General features: G+C 33.6%; 1 protein-coding gene across 1 annotated transcript in view; it reads right to left on the bottom strand.

Moving 5' to 3' along the window:
* The window catches only part of ERBB4 (erb-b2 receptor tyrosine kinase 4), a 1,095,516-nt gene that overhangs the window by 347,189 nt on the left and 726,021 nt on the right, over positions 1–22,306 (bottom strand). The window contains exon 4 of the mRNA XM_057744756.1: positions 10,397–10,531. Within this exon, the coding sequence (XP_057600739.1) occupies positions 10,397–10,531 (135 nt within the window). The remainder of the gene's footprint in view (positions 1–10,396; positions 10,532–22,306) is intronic.

Raw genomic sequence — 22,306 nt, 5'->3', positions numbered from 1 at the left:
ATACTTAAAGGAGAACTTTAAGAGAAATGTCACTGCATAATTTCCTTTCCATTTTCTCTTCCCTGCTTAGAATGAGCACCTACAATTGCCAAAAGAATCACCTTTAAGTAGAACACAATTTGTTCGTGCCAGGCAGCGAAGAATTAAATACAAGTTGCACAGGGCTGCTTGCAACAATCTAGGCTTGCAAGATTGCTAAGCGGGTTAGCAGCTTGATCTCCTTATTCATCTTTCTGCAGCTCCCTGCAGGGATGCCAGCTCCCCTGCCCCAACCCTCCTGTGTAACTAGCAGTCTCTCCCCACCTCTGCTCCAAACTTCAACATGAAAGTGGCATAGTGAGGGGAACCAGTAGGAGAGGGAAGACATGTCTAAAACTCCTTTGCAAACGGTATGAAAGGGGAAACCTGAATTAGTTACTTTTTGACATCTTCCTTTCACTTCTAGCTTTCTCTAAGTGATGAGAAATTAGACGAGAAAAGGAACGTGTAAGCTCTTTAAATTCTACTTAATCGTGCAATTGAGTTTCATGAAAACAATTGCATTAGTAAGCAGGAATAAACATGTGAATGGTAAGAAAATCTATGAATAATGGTTGTAGAACAGGACACAGACATATACATAATCACTTTTAACCCATTACAGAGTCAACAAATCAGAGAAAGACAGTAGAGGGTAATACTGAATGAATTCAGTACAGTTTCCATTCAATTCCACATAGTTGCTTTAAACACCAGTACACAAACAGGGCTTTATGCTTTAAAAAAAATCACCTATGGAATGCTTTGTAATCTCTTTCACATTAATCAAATGCTTGTTATTTGAATCCACATAGAACTTTGGTTTGGATAAGTCTCTTAAACTTTGTGAAAATTTAAGCCAATTTTTAACCACCCAGCATTTCAACCCCTACACCTAATTCTTCCAGGCTTAGAATTATTTGCAAATCCTCATATAGCAGGATGACTCAAAACTTTATACAGGGGAACATGTTTTTTTTTTTTTAATTGTGGAAAAAATGGAACAAAAACTGTGGAAGGTCACCGGAGGTGACCTTACTGATAGTCACTTTACACGAATGTTCTTAGCTTTATATTTTAAACATCTTTTTTATTGTGGAAAAAATATGCGTAACATAAAATTTACCATCTTAACAGTTTTTAAGTGTATAGGTCAGGGGTATTAAACACATTCACAGTGTTGTACAACAATTACTGCTATCTATCCCCATAACTCTTTTATAAAACTGAAATATACTCATTAAACAATAATTCCCCATTCTCCCTGAGCCCCCAGCCCCTGCAACCACCACTATATTTTCCATCTTTATGATTCTGACTACTTTAAGTATTCCATATAAGTAAGGATCATATGGTATGGGTCTTCATATGACTGGCTTATTTCACTGAGTATAATTTCCTCAAGGTTCATCCAGATTGTAGCATATGACAGAATTTCCTACTTTTTCAAGGCAGAATAACATTCCATTGTATATACCACATTTTGCTTATCCCTTCACCCATCTATAAGATACTTGGGAAAGATTTATTTTTGATTATATTACTTTTATTATATTTTCTGTGATTGTTACCCAATTTAAACAAAGTGTGTAGCTCTTATTACTTTTTTTTTCCAATAAGAAAGCCATTATTCATTGCTAAAGGTCTCCAAATCCAAAAACTCTCCATTTAAGAAAATGTTAGGAGTTACTACTTCAAAGAAAAGCTAATTATTTCCATTGTGTGGCCTTTCTCCACTCTTGTCTGAGCAGTGTGGAAACCTTTTTCATAATATCAGCAACTTTTAGTTAAGCAATGATTTTTTTTTTCCATGAAAATTTTATAAGTGGAAAGACTTGTTAAAATTTACTTTAAAATAACTTCAGACAAACGATAAAATCTTGATGGCAGCCCTCAACTGGACAATTTGAACCCCAGAGACCTGCTATTTCATAAAATTTTGATCTCTTCACACCATTCACTGGAAGACAGGGAGTCCTTATTGCTAAAAATTGCTCTCAGCAACCCCAAATGGAGCTCTTAATATCTACCTTACAGCTTTTCTGTAAGAATTAGAAACAGAATTCTTTAAGTGCATGTGATATAACAGGCCCAAAAGGTCACAGGCCCTTAAAGCACTGCTATAGTTACTAATGAAATTAGTGACAGAAATTTCACATGACAACAGAGCACTACATATTCACTAAGAGGAGACTCATGTATTTGGTAGCTGCTCATTTGCAGCAAGCCTCTGCATTCCACACCTATTGTGAATCAGCATAGGTCTGAAATATATTAATCATAATAGGCTTTGCTAATCATTTTACTAGCACAGAAATCCTACACCAGATCAGTGCTACTTAAACCTGTCCCTAGAATCAACTAGAGAACTTCGATGATAAGTAGCCTCCCACTCTTAAACCAAACTTACTCAGTGAGAATCTCTGGGTGTAGATTCTGATAAATGTCCAAGTTTGGAAACTATTAATCATTGGATATAAAAAAACTTGCCTTCTGTAATGCCAGACCATGATGCACAACATCTCTATTTCCTTGCTATGGTCATGAAGATTTTTTTGAAGGTAGAAAATTGAACATTTTAAGAGCTAGAGCAGTATGGTTGCTGGGGTACAGAGGAGTTAATCTTTGAGGTAGAAACTCAGTTTACTCTGAGAGGGTAAAAGAGGTTTACTCTGTTAGCAAGCCTTTTAGCAAGACAGAGGTAACTTCTATCCATTACTCTTAAGGAAATCTTGAGTGCAAGAACTTAACATGAATACAGAAGCTAAGTATACTGTTTAATAATTTAAATGAAAAATGTTAGCAGAATATTACCCTGAAGATATTTTCTTCTATAAATTTTGAGTTAAACTGCCCTGTCTCTAAGAGATTATTCTTTCCTGAAATGTGTGCGTGCATGCGTGTGTGTGTTTGTGTTTATTCACCACTTACCCCAGAGGAGACTAGGGTCCATGATCAGTTCCTACCACGTATGACGTGTAGGCTTAATTTTCTCTTTGCATCCTTACAGAGAGAAACGATAAGCGCTGTACTGGGCTTAGCCCAGCATTGCCTCCACAGGGCTACTGACGTTCACACACGGAAGTAGTGTTCTCAGCTGACTGTCAGATTTTCTAGAATTGTGAGAGCTGGTTGTTAAATGCAGCTATTACTAAATATTAAAATATACAAACCCATGATTAAATTTTATTAAAACAAAGACAATATATACTTGAAATTCATTATTTCCTGATTAGTTCACATCTGCTGAATCTGCATGCTGGAAATACTACCTAAATGCATGCTAAGTGGGCATCTCTTCCAAAATCCACATTGGTTGCTAAAAAAGGGATAATGTTAGGAATGTTTACACCATGAAAATCAGCAAACTCTACAAATCGGCATGTTTTCCTCCTTATTTTGTGAAAAGAGGTTACTAAACATTTACCAGCACACTACTGACACAGTAAAATTTTAGAATGAAGAAATGATGCTTTGGGAAATGTACTACTAAAACTTTTCTTAGGAAACCACATTATATTCTGTGCTTGGAGTGGGTATTTTCTTATGCAGTGAATTAATGTTTCTACTAATTCAGAAAACGAAATGAGCCTTCACCTGGAGAAGGGGCAAAAAGCCTAGGAGACAATAAGAGAGTCATTCCCTAAGGTCTGCAAATGGTCAGAGGATCCCTATAGTTAGGGGTATCCTCACCTGCAGCACAGAGCAGGAATACAAAAGTCAAGTTTGGGCCTCTCTGCCCCTCAATAACCACTATTATTGTTAGCAAAATCATGTTAATAACTAATTTCATTTAAGCTTTGAGGAAATTCAGGGTACAGTTGGTCTTAAGAGCAGCTGAGGGAGTACCAAGTACAGCTGTGAGGTTTACTGGAGTCATTTGTAGCAGAAGTTGGGGTTGGCAGTATGAGAACATAGCCAGAGTGGAGAGACTATGGAATTTGTTCCAAATTTTAGGTGATTCATATGTAAAAGGAAAGTGAAAACTAATTTATAATCATAAACTATTGAGACCAATGTGTGTATATGTAAATGCATGTGTCTGTATACACACATTTATACATGTTTACTTTATATATATAGTATATGCAAATGCATATACATACGATTTGCAATAAAATAAAATAGCACATGAAATGCATGATAAATATGAGAACTGAGATGAGCTAAGAAAGGTCTATTGTGGGAGAATTCTTCTGTTTTGTCACCTGGGGTTGAGGTAAAGTATTCCTGAGCAATATTCTATAACTTTCTAGAAAGCAAAGATCATACTTCTTTAATTTTATATACATACACCATTTGATGAAAAAGTTAATTGAAAGAAAACTATTGCATATGATGAAAATAAAGATCTGTCATAAAAAATTTACTCAAAAAATGAAACAGGTGGGGATATGTGTATAAATACAGCTGATTGACTTTGGTGTACCTCAAAAACTGGTACAAGAATGTAAAGCAATTATATTCCAATAAAGAGCTTAAAAAAATGAAACAATGCAGTCTTTTCCCAGGAAACTAAAGAAAAAGAAAACCAAGCTAGCAAGTATATCGTGCTTATACCTTATAACTTCTTACATAAAAGTGAGTTCATGCACATTCAATTAAGCTTTCTAATGTTTTTCACATTTTTTATTTCCCTAATTAAAACATTTATCTTAAAATTCTTTTTAAAACAGTACACATAATATATAATATATATAATTTGATTCTATACATGCATTTATGTAAAAGTGGATATGTGTGTATATAATACACGGAAACTGAGGCTGTACTGAAATGCACTGTGGGTAAATTTTGTTTTTTACTCTACTACAAAATTCTAAACTCTGAAGAGTGCATATATTTTATGTAACTATTTTAACACTGAAGGAGTAACAACAGTTGATAAACTAAGAAAATCAGGTTTAACTGTATTTTGACATCTGATTATTTTCTAGTTCAACAAAATTATCTATATGGGATGCAACATGCAGTATTAGTTAGAAGCGGGCAATTATTAAGATATGCAGGAGTCATTAAAGGAAGAAAAAAGTTTTAAGTTTTACTAATGGTTTTAACGCAGGCAGAACATCTGGTTTAAATAAATGATTAGTCCTCGAATTATGTTTGTGAATTTAATGCTCTTTTATGAATCTTCCAATTCCTCCACACTCCCACTTCTGTCATTAGCTGGTATTTGGTTTTAGAAAGCAATTGAGAATGAGAGGTGCATCTGGTATAAGCTAAAAAAAAAAAAGACTAGGATCTGGAGTATCTGAGTGTTGTTCCTTTCAGTGTCTCAGTGAGATCAAACTATGAAATATTATCTGCTGGCTGCTAAAACACACATGAAACAGAAACATAATAAAATGTCAACTGATGAATATATAATAAAATTATAACTGTCATATTATAAAAATAATTCTGTCCACGTACGGTCAAGTCATATGAAAAAAACAAATAATAATCAAAGACATTTTATTCATTTACCATATGAAATCATAAAAATTGTGACCCATATTAACTAATTTCTTCCTCATTATAACCCCTTCCTCATAATAGCCCATAATAGCCCTAGGAAGTTGATACTATAAGCTCCTGGCCAAGAATCTATGTGTGATCTTTCAAGCCTGACCACAGGTAGCTACAAAAGCTGTACCTGGAAGCTCTCGCAGAGGAAAGCAGCCCCCCTTACAGCAGAAGTGGTGCACAATGAACGTGTTGAGGTCTTGGAAGGGAGTTGCAGTCAAGGAGGGCTCAAGGCTCCCTGCCAAGCCATGCTTTTAAGCATGCTGACATTCCTAGCCCAGGTGCCTCCATTCGGAGTCCTCTTTATCAAGTGCTTTCCTTGGGTACCTTTGCTGAAATGTCCTTAAAGGGGTGGGGGAAACCCTGAAGACACTTTTTCTCCACTCTGGCTCAGTACTCAGTAATTTCCACCTCTCAGCCCTTTCCCCGCTCTGCCCCTCCTGCCTTATGGCCCCCAGATCAATAAAACTTTAGGAGCCTTTGCTTGGGACTCCCTCAGCAGTGAGACAATTTCCTGTTTGTGTTGATCAATTTGACCCTCTCCTGGAACTGTTCCGCGGTGAAAAATGGCACAGTGGAGAACTTGGCGCTTTTTCCACAGTAGCTTCTTGCTTATACTATACTGCCTGAGGTGATTAAAAGCTTGAGGGTTATCTTCTTATCGGTTCTTTGTTTTAATTGACAACCATGAAATCTAGCAGCTCAGCTCAGCTTTTGACCCTCTCCTTTTATAGTTGTGGACACGGAGGTGCTGAGAGCCTAAGTGACTTACCCAAGTTCACAGAACTAGTAAGAGGCAATGTTAGATTTCAAACAAGCCTGTTTGGCTCCTAAATCCATTCTTTTAACTATACATCTTCTTCTGGGAAAATATCATTGTCTATTTTTCCATTTTCAGGTTCTGATGTACTCCCATTTACTTAATTATTAGAGGGAAAGTAATTTCCATCATTTTGACATTCTCCTGGTGATGAGTGTTATTATAGAGCTCCAAGTAAGGGAAACATAACTCGCTATGTGATTTTTTTCACTTTAAAGGGTAGTTTGTTGAATAGGCCCTATTAATGCAGCTATTCAAGAATGTTAGAATGTTAGTCTTGCTAGGAATCTGTATAAGAAAAAAGACACTGATCTCTTCTTTACCCTGCTAAACTTTAGATTTAAGTATCTCAAGTATTTTGAAGAACACAATTTGGTTAAAATTATTCCAAAGCAACATATTTTTAAAGAAGTAGTATCATTTAAAAATTGTTTTTCCACACACGTCAAACCTTTTCCTCATTGTTTCAATTATAGCTGAAAGGTTATGTAATAAAAAGCCAGGTTTCTTTTGAAAATCTTGCACTTTTCTGCTTTAAGAATTAGTTTTGTACCAAAACCTAAAAGCATACATTAAGAAATACTTTGCAAAATATCAAAGAATCAATTATTCTTAAATTCTTTGTTAAAATTGTGTAATTTGCACATATTTACAATATTAAACAAATCAAGGTCTCTAAACACTAAACACTAAAGGAAAATGGACACATATTTTATCTTATAATTATTATAAATATAATAAAATATAAATGGAACATAAATATAATTAATAGAAATAATTATAAGTTAATTATAAGTATAAATTAAATTAAGCATGTAGATGAGTATTGCCATCTTTACCTGAAAAAGACTTGAAATGGATAAGATACCTGTCTGTGGATTATAATTTATTCGTCACATCCATTCTCTTTAATATAAATGATGAATGGAATAAAATATAACTTGAATTCATCTGATTTTCCTATTTATGACCAGATCTATTTCATTTATCTATTTATTCAGTGTATGTATATATATATATATGTTATCCATCTATCATGTGCTAGAACAGAGGACAGAATGATGAATTGGGCTTTGTCCACAAGGACTTTTCATTTTAGAGTGAGACAGAATGCCAGGGTTCAGCACTGGTCATTATAGATTTACACAGGAAAAGTTACTTAATCTAGCCTGTAGAAGAGAACACTTCTTAGAAGAGATAACAATTGATGAGTGTCTTAAAGTATGAATAAAATTTGGTCTGGCAAACAGAAAAGGAAGGGCAGTACAAAGAAATTGTAAGAACTCATTCCATAGAGGGGAAAAATAAGTAGGAATCTGCTGAAAACTCAAGCCTTTGGTTTTGTTTAGATTTGGCCCTGCATTAGTCAGTTGTAGTGACAGTGTTTTTAGACAGGGTCATGGTTAGATTTCCATTAAATAGAGCTCTTGCTGGCCTTTTGTCAGGTGGACTTGTCAGGACTGGAGGAAAGGAGAGTAGTTAAACACAGGGGCTCTTAACCAAGGGTTCTTGGGCCCCTAAAGGGGCTGTGGATAGAATTTATGAGGTTCTTGAACTTGATGGGGGAAATGTTACATTAGTTTTGGGTCTTACATTTAGGTCTTTAATCCATGTTGAGTTAATTTTATATATAGCATAAGATAAAAATCTAACTTCATTTTTGTGCCTGTGGCTATCCAGTTTTCCCAGCATCATTTATTACAGTGACTTTCCCTGTTATTTATGCCAATCACTATTTCAAACCATATTATATATTAATCCCACTGTTAGAATACTTTATGTAATATAATAATAAGGAAGCATATTACTATATCATGTAATTAAAGTATGCTGATAGATGTATTTCAATATAATTTATTTTCACTGTAACCCTTTATAATTTATTTTACAAATGTATGGATTTTATGGATATTGATTTATGACATATAATATTTATTTTGTGCCTACTTATTTATTTTAAATATTATGAGAAGGGGGCCATAGGTTTCACCAGACTGCTATAAGGGTTATGGCCTCAAAAAATATTAAGAATTCAGAGATTGTTCCAATAACTCAGGCAACAGATGAAGTCTTGAACTAGAGCAACGGTAATTAAAAAATATGTAGAATGAAGAAATAGGCAAAATTCAGCATGATTTAGTGATTAAATAAATGCCAAGAACCAAAGATAAGGTGAAGTCAATAATGCCTATCAAATTCTTAACTTACATGATTTGATTGGTTGGTGTTGTGTAGTTCTGGGACTAAGTGTGGAAGCTGATTTTAAGCCATGAGAACTGGCAGTAATCACCCATGGGGAGAAGGTAAATGAAGAAACTGACTCAGGATAAGGCCATTGGAAACCAATATTCAAGTCCAGCCAAATTATTATTATCAACTATGGTATTTTGCACTGTATATAGTATGTCAGCAAATGGAACTCATATGTAAAGAATAAAACTTCACCAAGCAATTGGTGGTTAATTTGTAAAGAAGCAGTTGTTATGATTCTACTTTGCATTTATAGTTTTTGCACCTGCAATTATTTGTATGCAAAAACAAATACAGCTACTGGTGCCTAATTATAGGCACAAACATCCAAATTTGCCTTCAAAAGAAGAACACAAAGAGATGCCATCTGTGAAAGTGCAACAAATCCCTCAGACCTTTCCTGCTCCACATCCTGTAAGGCTGGTGGACACATTTCCTTTGGCTTCTGTCTTGGGCTTTATTCTTGCTTGATCTCATTCACTCATTACAGGCTAATAACTAATAAGCAGAAAGTCAGTAGGCCTTTCCTCTTATCCAAACATTATGATTTTCCCTTCTCATATAAATTGTACCATAGTATGGGCAGACTGAAAACAGAAGCCATTTCTGAAGCACGTCGATTGCCCTGTTAGTGTGAACAGATTCAATTTCTCATTCACATGTAATATTACAAGGTATGTAACTTGAACGCTGCTGAACAAAGATGATACCTCATACAAATTTCTGCTCAAAGGTGACAAGTAAATTATGTTGCTTTACTCTTTTAAAAACGTTTTAGCCATTTATTAGAAACACAGCTGTCAGTCTGGATCAAATATATTCGTATTTTTCTGTTATGTTATTAGGACCATCAAGAAATTTAATAATTGTCCATTGGAATTTGATTTCCTACAAAAGTATTATAACACAATCAGTTCTACTGCAAATAATTATTGAACTGTGTGAAGATAATTATGGTTTCAGATGGGAAACATATAATAATAGATGAGAAATATAAAACCCAGGGTAACACTTGGTAGAGAGTCTGTGCTCATACAAATGTCAGTAATAATAAATGTGAGGACAACATAGCCTGCTTTATGAAAGTGAAACAGATTCCATGCAGAATAATTTCCAAAGGTTTTAATGATAGCTCAAATATTACTTGCTTATCATTTAATCATATTAAACACTGAATTTAATAAATCCTCTGTGGTAGAAATACTATACACATTAAGAATGGGAAATTGGCTAGTTTATTAGGCTAATGACTAAAACCAGAATGTAATATATATTTCTTCTGTATGAAATATGTATTTCTCCACTCTAATTTTAGTGTTTAGAATTGTCATAAGTTATTACCATGAAGATTTTAGGGGTAAATGAAGGCTTAGGAATTCTAAAATTTTCACTGGTTTTTATTTTTTATCTAAAAATTACAGTGAATAGGAAAGTACATTTTTGTTCTCCTACCTTTTTCTCAGTGGTGTATGAGTCACAAAGAGTTGAAACAGCAGTTATATACCAGCCTTAAGTTTACGGACAAGGGCCACATGCTTAGACATTAGAAATATGGTAAAATAATTTAGATTTAGCAAAAGGGATCAGGTTAAGAAAGTGAGAATTTGTAAAGGGGGAGTATCATTCTAAAAAGAGAGTTAATTAGAAGTAAAAAGACTATCTTGTCATATATAAGTAAACATTTCAATGGATGCAGTCAAAATTCAAAATATTATTAATGACATGATAAACATAAGCCATTCTTGAGAAGACAAGAGGTAGAAGAATCTTTTGAGACATTAAAAAAGATATGCTACTCACATCCTGAGCTACCATTTGTTGACACCAGAGTCAGGTTGGAAGGCCATGGATTTCGAACAATATCTTGCCAATGAATTGTGTCTGTATAACAAAGAAATTTGTTCTGGTCTACATAGACGCCACCATTCAGGATTTCTGTATTAAAACAAACAAACAAACAAACAAACAAACAGATTTGTTGTCAAACTTTTTGATGATGAATGGTAGTCAAAAAATGATTTACTCAAGTTATTTTCAGTGTTAAGTTACAGTTACTTTGTTAATAGCCAAGATATCTTTAAAATTATCTTTTCTTCCTGAGTCATATAGATTGTAGAAATTTGAAAACATTGAACAATACAAAGGAAAACAACCACTCATAATTCAAACACTCAGAGAGAAACATTTTTCCCTTTTTGGTACAGATGATATCAGTCTTTTTTTATTTCCTCTGAAATTGGAATAATATTGCATATATTTCATAACCTGCTAATTTTGTTAATACTAAATGGTGAATATTCAATGGTAATTAAACACGATTCTGTGTTATTTCTAAGGAGCATGTAATATGCCAGGGTATAACTTAAACAGTACTTATTTAATCAGTTCCCTCTTACTATTGTTTTAATTTGTTTATCTCTGATTAGTTGTTTAAAATTTTTTTTTCTATAAATAACATTCACAGATTGTGAATATTTTTAAGACTTTTGCTACAAATTGTCAAATTTCCCTTAAAAATATTGTTTCAGTCAATGTGACATTGCCTGGAGTCAGTTAGGTAAGTAATTAGCACAAAATGGAAGGTAAAATTAATGATTCAATCACAAAAGTGTTGTTCATCTCAAATGTAGTCAGTAGAATTGCCAATTATTCTTTAAGAACAACAGAAAACAAGGTATCATAAAAACCCTCTGGTTCATTGGAACAAGGGCATAACTGTGGGATTAAGTGCACCAAAGCCAAGTTTTACTTGATTCTCTGTTTCACAACGCTGACCTTACTTGCCCCATCTGAACAATGGCTGATTAGATACACAGAGTTTCATTCGGATAGCTTTACGTTATCCAGGAAAAAAGGTACATATTCCCTATGAAAATACTATTCTTATCATTATAAGAAATTGTTTAGAAATACAGATAGCATCTTTCTACCCAATATCTGTGATATTTTTTCTTCTTGTCCAATACAAACACAAGTTAAGAGAAATCATATTATCAGTCCATAAAGCATCCAGATACAAATAACAAAAGCCCAATTAACAATAATGTATAAAGATAAGGAATGATTTTTCTCACATAATAAGAAACTTATCGGAGGCAGCTGTGGATATTAATTTAGCTGTTCTGTGGTACCCACAACCTGTTATCTATGTCGGCTTTATTCATTCCAGGCATAAGATGGCTACTTCATCTAATGGTGTTTGTTTGAATTCAAGGCAAGGTAAAGACAGAAGAGCAAGCAGGAGGCTTCCTCCTGGTGATATTTCAACTTTCTATTTGGAAAGACATGATTTCCTCAAGGATGTCTGCATTTCATTGGCCAGAACAATATCCCATGGCCATTCCTACTGCAAGAGAGGCTGAGTGAGCAAGTATTTAGGTGACTTGAACAAAACCCAAAGGTGTGGGGTTGTTAGTGAGGAAGAAGGGGGACATAATATTGGGAAGGCAACCAACTCTCCTGTGCTGGCCTTAAGAAAATCATCTCTCCTGTGCAATATCCCAAGCTAAATCTTTGAGTCCCCTTAAACCAAAATGGGGCATAAAAGAATGAGAACATGTGACACCATAAAAAAAGGTGTTGTGGAAGTAAGATTGGTGGTCACATAAAAAGTGCTTTACTGTGTTGCATATATAAAATCCTCCAGATTAATTTTGACATTGTAGGGCTTTCCACATTTAAAATCAATCCCATTTCCATCATTAATCCTTTCACTGACTATTGGATCCATTTTCTCAAGTGAGGAGGGGAGAAAAGAAACAGAAAGAGATTAGATCATCTTTCTACTTCTAAAACCCAGTTCATTATTTTTCATGACCTAACCATACAACTTTCATCAAAGCAGAAGGGATATGTAAGACATAAGAAAGATTGTGAAAATGGATTTCTACATTAACGTTTGGCATTAAGTTTCTATCTAAGAAATGTGACGATCTCATACTAATAGCTTTCTCATTAGACATTAGGTGATGCTCTCCTGCTCTAGGAATAATTCTTCATTACGTGACAAAGAAAGGAGATTTTGACTGCTTTCCAGGAAATGAAGGTTATTTTTCAGTCTACATTTGGAAAAGTTCTACTTTTAAAAAAATGTGAAGAGAAAAGGTAATAGCTCAAACACTGCAGGAAGAGTATATTTTTCAGGAGTCACATTTTAATTCAAATAGTTCATACTGAAGTAACACAGTATCCATCTACAACTTCCTATCTAAAAATATTCAAAGAGAATCAGATTATATTATACTGAATAATAATCTCTTCAAATCCCTTTCTTCAGCAAAATTAATCTGTTACCAATGTTGACGCTTGTTTCTTAGAAATACTCTGTTCAAGAGCTTGGCCTATACTTGGAAAAGGATTTAGAAAAGACGCAATAATAATTCAAGTATAATCTTAAAATTTTAAATTAAGACTACAGTCATGATCGATCTGGATAATACTTTTATCATTTTGAATTCAGCATCTGTTAGCAATTCTGGTCAGGAGGATTTATAAAGTTTTAATATTTGATAATGGATAGTTTATTCATGTATGTGTATATTTTCCCTGAAAACATGTATGTGTATATTTTCCCGTCTTTTTATCCTTTATGTTTGTCTTAGACCATAATCTGTTGTTGAATGTCATAACCTCACAATCAGAAAGTGTATATTTTATTGACATTTATAGGGGTTTTTATGTACATTTCATCTTACATTTTCTTTTGCTCAACTTGATTACCTAAACGTGTCAGGAAATAATATCAAAATTGCATTTATTCATTTATGTGGTTTACATTTATTTTATAACTTTATACAATATTAAAATATTAATTTAATATACTTCTGTGGGGAAATATTCAGTTAGATTTACTGCTGGACTAAGAAAATTCTAGGGAAAGGTATTGACCTGCAAGAAAGTTGTTAAAATACACATTGTTTACCAGACTAAAAGGATAACTAATATGTCTGCCTTCATTGACTATAAAGGCTTTTTTAAAATCATATGTTTAAATTAGAAAAAGGGACTAAAATTAGAAAGAGAGAAAAGCTTGGTGAGATATTTATCCAGGATGATATCAGAAAAGTGTCTGGCTATACTCTAAATTTACCTTTGCTAATAGCTTAGTTTCTATAAGTTTTATTAAAGATTTATTAGAAGGTACCATCTTTGTTACACCAAGAGTTTCTACCCCACTAGTGTGAAATAAAGTGATTAATAATTATATTTTAAAACCATGACAAAAAGACAATTTCTAAGGAAGATAGACAAATGAGTCCAGATTTAATTTATATTCAAACAAAGATGCTTGGAAGTGTGAAAGGACTCAAAAAATGTTTAGTAACTAAATAAGTTCAAGGTAATCTCATTCCATTGAATTTCACTTCCCTTGTAGGAAATATATCAGAATAAACAGAGACACCAACAGATTCTTGGTCATTGAAACAATTGGTAGAAAAAAATCGGTTATGAATTTTCTTATATTATGTAAAAATATTTCCAGCAAGTTCACAAAATAAAACTATGTCTTCTTTAAAAAGGTCATTATTAAACATAATAAGATATATTAAATACAACTGCCTATGAAAAAAGTATAATTTCATTACTTCAAAAACTGCAATAAACACAAATATGTTTGTGCCTCAAACACTTTCTACTAGATTAATACATGCAAGTCAAGTTAAAAAAAAAAAGCATGTTTTTTGTTTTTTTTGTTTTTGTATTCAGAGTAAGTAAATTGTAGTCCACACTACTCTTCAATGTGTTAAATTTAACATATACACCACATGATTTGTAGCTGAAGTAATTAGACTAAACTCCATGAAGGCAAGGAATGTTTTTCAGTGCTGTATCTATAGCATCAAACCTGGAGCAATAGTTGCTCAATGAATACTTGTTAAATTGAACTGAAAAAAAAAATGTACCCTGAAATTTGTTACCAACATAGGTCAATTAACTTGTTATAGTTCCTAGATTCAAATTATATTCTGACCAAATCAAAGTGAGGCAGGAGACGGGCCCCCAGGGCAAACAGTCTGAGTTTGTTCCCTGTGGACCCATACTCTGAGACAGGAATAACCAGGACAACTGAGAGAGGAGGTTGGGCACTGCCCAGATAGAAGGAAGATAAGAGACCACGTATTCCTCATTCTGGAAGTCAGGAGACCTCCGCCGACTACACATGTGCAGAGAGGCTCCTTGGAGGTCAAAAGGGGAGTGATGCTAAGTGGCCAAACCTACCCATAGGCCACTTCTGTGGAATCCATCTTGGCTAAGAGATGCATGAGCACATGTGGGAAAATCCTGAGATACACTAAATACGGACTCTGAACCAGGCAAATCAAAATGACTAGTCAAAGGAAACATGGAAGAAATGCCCCATAAAAGTGATTCAAACTGCCACGAGGGCATGACTCTCTCTTTCAGCCTACCTGTGTGTCCATCCACACGTAGTTTTTTTTTTCCTAATAAATACTTTAGTAGTTTCACTACTTTCCGTCTTTGTGGGAATTCTTTTCTGCAAAGCCAGGGTCTTGTCACTGACCACTGGTCTAGTGGCTAGGATTCCGTGCTCTCACTGCTATGACCCAACCTCAATCACCGGCCAGGAACCGAAACCCTGCTTCAAGCCGCTGTGGGTTGAGGCCAACTGAGATTAAAAGTAAGAATTAAAGTTATCTTTTTTCTCTAAACACTCTATAGGTCATTTTTACTAATCCTACATTTTGTTAAGCCAAGGGTCATTTCTATTTTGTTCAAAATTGTATTCCCAGTACCTATCATTTTGCAAGGCACAAGCCAGATACACAATAAATATTTGCCTCATGAAAGAAAATATAATATCTTGAGTATAAGAAAATAAAAAATATATATATATATATAATTTTGAGGTTAGAGTTTTTATAAGTTGAAAGAGAAATAGCTTTTATTATATAAAATGCTGATAATTGATAATGTGCAAAATTACTGCATGCAGTATATTTAGTAAGGTACATTTAGACATTTTCATTGGTATCCCTGAAACTATTTTCTGCATCAAATTCAGTTATTATTTATCAGGTGAACAATCAAGATTTTGAGCTATCCCAGACAGATAAAATTCTCCCGAACCTGTGCAAATTATCTAGCATATGCTACACAAAAGTCTAAATGGATGTTTTTATATTGAATCATATATCTACTTCATATTGTCCCTTAAATTTATTTTTTAGAAATGTGTAAAGTGCCAATATGACATTTTAAAGAAGGCATAAAAGTACTTGTGTCTTAGACTTCCAATCCACCAAGTTTGTACATTTGACCATTTCTTCCCTTGATTCTCATTTGCATGAGTCTAATGAAGAAGGAAATGTTTGCGGTATTTAAATAAGTTCTTTTGTACTTTTCATTACTTTTGAAATGCTAGTTATTATAGTGAATTTGGGGGGGATGAGTGACTAATAAGAGAATCACTGATATTTTGCAAATATATTCTCTCAAAAGAAAATGTGACAAAATACTGAATTTTGGGTTTTTTTCCCCTGCCCTATATAAAAGAGCCTAATTATGATGTAGCATCCCTGCTGAAAATACAGATTAATATGACCTCCTTATTAGGTTTAGAAGTAGACAAAATTGCTTTGACCCCCCAAGAACAATTCACAAATAAGACTGAATGTCTTTCTCTTTTTACAAAATAAAGATTATACTTTTAAATGCAGTTAGCCATATTCCCCTTTAGTCTATATGATTGGTATCAACAGTAAAATTTTAGTTCTACTCACAAAGCTATGAAACACAATGATATAAGAAAGATCTAATAAGCAAAAATGAAATCCTTCACCTCAGTCCCTGACTATATATCTAAATGTCTTGTTTTGCATGGGTGCATTTACAGGTCAACCTTAGAATTAAAATGATAATAAAAGTAAATAAAGATTAGAAATATTGCACTTGTCTAATTAGGAATGTCTGAATAATGCATATATCAAACTTATATTGCCTATCCAAGCCAAAGTTCATGATCAAGAAGTCAAAATCCAAAGTGGCAAAAGCCCATTTTCAAGATGAAGCTACAGGAAGCAGTTACTGGATTTTCTCAGACATAAAGCAATGTATCTTTCTCACTGTCATCACTTTAAGCCATGAAAGTCTGCTGGCAGATAATGATACAAAAGTAATATAGCTCACATCATCCACCTGTGATACTTAATACATCATCTCTGGAATGGACTTGGTCCAGAGATTCCTGTATCGTTCCCAAACCCAGACCTTTCAGCTGGGACCACAATGAATTGCTGCTACCCCACTGGGTCAGCCCTCAAGGTTCATTATTAATAAGCTGAGACTCTAAAGGCTAATGAGAACCGGGTGTTTGAGGAGACAATGGCTCATTCATCATCAATCAAGCTTTGAAGTTTTTATACAGATGATTTAAGGAGAGTTGAAGTGTGCAAAATTGAAATGTCACATTTGTATTGGGAGTGGGGAGAGAGTGATAATGTAAATGAGTGATGTAACCTTCTGTATTTCAGCTCCATGATCAGAGTCAAAAGCTCATGGATGAGGATACCAAATGTTAGGAAGTAACAGTGGGCAGTTTTTCGATCACGGCAAGGCAATTTCAAGAAAAAATTATTAGATTAATTGACTGAAAGTCAGCTTAAGATAGACAATAACAGCAAAAATATCTTGATTTCAACTGAATGGAGCTCAGTAATTCTCTCCATAATGTTCCAACGTATTAATACATACTTCAAGATCCAATACAATTCTTAGCTTTCAAAATGTTTTAGCTTGACATCTGAGAAGTCTACTATGACCACTTAGTTTTTAGAGGTGAATTGCCTCTAACTTTTATGACACATTATCTGAAGCACTCATCTAACAGAGAAAATGCAACCTTACTTTCTTAATTCTTTTGTGTACTTGTCTCCCCTATCATAATGTAGGTCTCTAAAGGATAAGAACCATGACATACATCTTTCTGTGGCCCTGGTACCAAAGAAAGTGTCAAGCACACAGTAGAAATTCAAATGTTTTTGATGACTATAATGATACTGACATCTTCAGAATATGACTAACATTTGTAAAAAGTTGTTAGCTGCTTAATTAATAATGTAATAGTGATATCTTCTCCTTATGCACTAGATGATGTTTACATTATAAACCACATAAAATATTGAATACAATTTGTATGATCTTAATGTATCAATTCTTTCTATTCATTGGGGAAGTAGCAATCCCTTAAACATTCATATTGTCTAGAAAAAATTTTTAAGCTCTTTATTGGAATATAATTGCTTTACAATGTGAAAATTTTTAAAAAATTTTGTCTTGTAACTGACTTTAAATTACAAATACAGAATTTCCTTCTCAAATTGTTCTCTTACCTCATTATATAATTCTACATGTATGTCAACATGCTTAATAATTTCTCCCAAACTTGTACTCCCCCTGTATTTCCCTATTTCCATTACAATCAAAACAAGATGCTGTAAAAGTCAATTAGACTCATAACTTGAAATATGTAATTAATTCTTTCACTTCAATATTTAATCAGTCATGACACCCTAAATAAAATCCTCATAATGTTCATTTTAATTTATCCCATTCTTTTTTATATTTCCTGCTACTTCTTAATTTAGGTTCTATTATGTCATATCAGATTCAACATTTTGCTTCTAGCCTACCCTCCCCATGAATCCACCTTAAATACTAAAGTCGTAATATATTGTATACTATAGGTAGACTGATAGAAAGGTAAAAAGCTAGCTAGATATACTACAGGTAGGGTGGGTGTGTAGAGAGATAGATTAATATTTCACTATTAGGGTTTTGAGTCTGAAAGCAATAATATCAAATCTAGTTAACTGGGTAAAACTAAGTTCAAAATCTAGTTTTTCATTTGCTAGATGTGTGGCATTGTATACATTTATGAGACTCTGTTCAACTCTATAATGGGAATATTGTACTCACAGAATCTGTCACACAGTTGTTGATTATATTACCTTTTATATTTAGTAATAACTCAAAAAGTTGTTTACTGATTATGTTGTCTCTTAATAAGGGTCCCTGCAGACAGTCACAAGACATTATATCTATGTCTCATTGACCTGAATTCAATCATGGAGCCACAGCTGAGCATGAAAGGTAGGGAATCACAGTCTTTGTACTGAGTGGTCATACGACCAGCTAAACTTCATATAGTGTTGAAAAGTTACACAGATATAAAAGAATTGGGAGGCAACAAGCAGTCTCTGCCACACTGACTCAAAAGAAACCTCTTGGCATCTTCTATGTACTTTTAAAACATACATCTTGTGAATTGAACAGATGTAAAGGCTTTTTCCAAATTTTTAACTGAAATACAACATGTATACACAGATATGCACATATCATAATATGCAATGTATTTTTACACGTACGTACCCAGCACTTAGATCAAGAAGTAGAACATTCCAGCTCAACGGACACTTTCCTCATGCTTTCACTCCCTGTTAAAATCTTTATCCTGATTTTGAGCAAGATCACTATCACATATTTTTGTACTTCATACATCAATGCATGAGTGTATGCATTCTTCTTATCTGACTCCCTTTTGCTCAACATTATATTTGTGAAATTCACCCATACTGTTCGTTTTCATTGCTGCATGGTATTGCATGTTCTGTTTTACTATTCTACAATTGATGGGCATTTGGGTATTTCCCATTTGGGCTCTTAGAAACAGCACTGCTAGGAACATCCTAGAATATGCCTTTAGTGACCATATGTGCACATTTATGTTGTAGACATACATAAAAGTGAAAATGCTGGAGCACAGTGACAGTTTTCCAAAGTGCTTTTGCCAATTTATATTCCGCAGGGGATGAGAAACCTACTTGCTTCTTAACCTTGTCAACCCTGTTTTTTTTCTATCTATTTCATTGTAGTCATTCTGGTTAGTGTTAAGTGGTAACATTTTAATTTGTACCTCCCCAATGATTAATAAAGTTTAGCCTCTTGCATACTGTTTTCCAAGTGTAATTTTTTAAGGCAAGAGGTTTATTTCCATTTACTTGCAAATGGATCTTCCTACTGTGTGAAATATCTACAAAGCACTGAGGTAAACCTGATCTCTATTTGAGGTTATTAGCAAACAATTGAGTGATTAATGTACCAGATGTTACCCTCTAAACTTTTTAATTTTGGAAGGGGGAATCTGACTCAATGTTTTGAAAATGACACTTTATAATATATTAGAAAACACATTAAAACTATATCAATAATTATAAAGATAAAGAGCAAAGTATGGTTTCCAGAATTTGGGTGAAAAAATTCACACTAAGTGAGTATCTCTCTGATAAGAGAGATGAACACAATCAAAGATATATAAAGAGAAAGAATGAAACAGAACACTCCTTTACGTAAAGATCAAATATCTTTATTCCCATATCTACCAGAAAGGCTTCATTACAGACAACAATCCTCTTAAATAACTGCTCCAACTTTCCAGAAAATGTAATTGCTCCAGTAGAACAAATCAGCAGAGTTCAATGTTTTCATCACCAATAAGGGGGAAAGTCACATTAGTGCCCAGAAATGATTTGTCCCTTTTATTTACAGGCTTTAATACAATAAGCCTGGGATATACCACAAGGTCACTTTCAAATATCTCACCTACTATATTAGCTTATATAGTTTTAATAACTCTTCTCACAATGTGTGATTTCTTCACTACTTCTTTAGAGGATTTCAGAAAAGTATGATTTTTCTTGATGACAGTGACAATAAATAATACTGCTGTATAGGTTTGCTGCTGGCAAGCTAAGACTTGCAAATAAAAAATAAAGCAAGAGAAAGCAGAATGACTTCATCTTGCAAAATGATTATAATACAATTTCAAGCATCAAGATTTTTAAGAGGCAATATAAGACTATTAAAAAAATAAATACATGGTTTTGGGGCCTTGGTGTCTCTGCTAAAATGTCTATAATGTTAAAGTAATGACAAAAATAATAAAGACAAAATTAAGAGAGCAAAGAAGCATATTCTAAAACATTTATAAAACTCACAAGTAGGTCTGCATTGACTACTTCTTTTAAGTAGATTTTTAACCTGGAGACAATTAGAAAAAGAATGATTGAATAGGAGTAGTCATCATTTTGTAAAGCACAGGTTTTAAAACCTGAAATATCAGATATCATGGCAAAATAGAAATAGAAATAGCTCTGGAGTTAGATTGGTTTGTATAAAGTTTTAAATTAGTATACCTTACATGCAGTAAAATTCATGAATCTTGAGCTCTGTGTTTTTTAAATATACATACATATGGTGTTTGTTCACCTGTCTCCATGCAGCTGCCACCCGGACAAAGAACAGAATATTTCTATCACTCCAGAAATTCCTCCTTGCTGCTTCCTAATCGAGTGTTCCCAAATCCACTATTCTGTCACCACAGATTAGTTTTACCAGTATATAAGTTTATATAAATGGAATAACACAGTTATTCTTTTCTCTTGCCTTCTTTGACTTGATATTTTTGACATTTATTTTTGCTGTTACTGTTGTAATTTGTTCATTTTCATTGTGTAGTATTTCTTTATATGAATATGCCACAATTTGTAGATTAGTTCATATTTTAAGCATATCTTTGCTATTTTTATCTGTGTGATTTCAGGCAAGTTAAAGTTTCTATTCTATTATCTAGAAAACAGAAATAATAATATTTAATTTATTGGTTTACAGTAAGAATGACAACTATGTATATAAAGCACCTGGTACAGACCAGGTCCTCACAAAATGGTAGCTATTTCAAAATATGTTTTCAGTGTAGTTCAGGAGCCTCCTTTGTTCAAAGTATTTAAACATATGTGCACATTGAATAAAGTATTGGATTTTTCAGGAGGAAAGAAGACCAAATAAAAACTTCTGATAATCATACAAAATTTTCATAAGTTAAGTTTGGTGCCTGGCACAATAATTTTAGAGCTAGATATATCCAGCTAAAATATTATTAAATGTATTTCCTAGGTTGGCTAATAAAAAATTGGGGTTATCTATATGGCATAAGATAAACTGTTCCTGAAGACAAGATCATAAATTCTGTAACTCACTCTTTCCCCCATAATAAGTAATCAATCCTGAATATCTGGTTGAGTTAACCCTTTGAGCCATTTCTTGTCATCTCTGTACCTTCTGTGACAGCACTTAGAACTGTTAGATCTCCCTCTGTTCAGTTCAGGTTGGTACATAGTTCACAGGTCACAAAGTCTCTGCTGGTAATTTCCCTGTGAACTTCACCTTGGCTGCCACTACCACTGTGCTTCATAGAAACTAAGATAAAATCCGAAGGGCAGGGACAAGTAAACTGACATTTCAAGGGTCTGGAGTTTTTACTGAAGCAGGATGGATTCGTTAGAAAACACAGAACACTATTAAACATATCTGTGTAGCTCAGGGTTGGTCAGAGATGTCGCATTACTCCAAACTTTTGTTTAAATTTATTAAAGTTTTTTTAATTAAATAATAAATTGGGTATTAATCATTAGCTGTGTAATAAGCATTGCTGTAATAAGACTGCTAGTTGATATAGGGCAAGAAAGTTCTTCACTCTTGAATGAAGACATGATACAATCAAATACTGTATTTACTAACTAAGCTATATATTTAAAATATTTGAATGAAAAAACTCATTAAAATTTCTTTGGAAACTACTTACATCATTTTTAATGAATCATTATATCCTATGGCTCCTAGAACACCACGCTC

Source organism: Hippopotamus amphibius, chromosome 8, assembly GCF_030028045.1.
Source record: "Hippopotamus amphibius kiboko isolate mHipAmp2 chromosome 8, mHipAmp2.hap2, whole genome shotgun sequence".
NCBI lineage: Eukaryota > Metazoa > Chordata > Mammalia > Artiodactyla > Hippopotamidae > Hippopotamus > Hippopotamus amphibius.
Note: the sequence above shows the minus strand (reverse complement) of the source record. Positions and strands in the feature narration are given on the sequence as shown.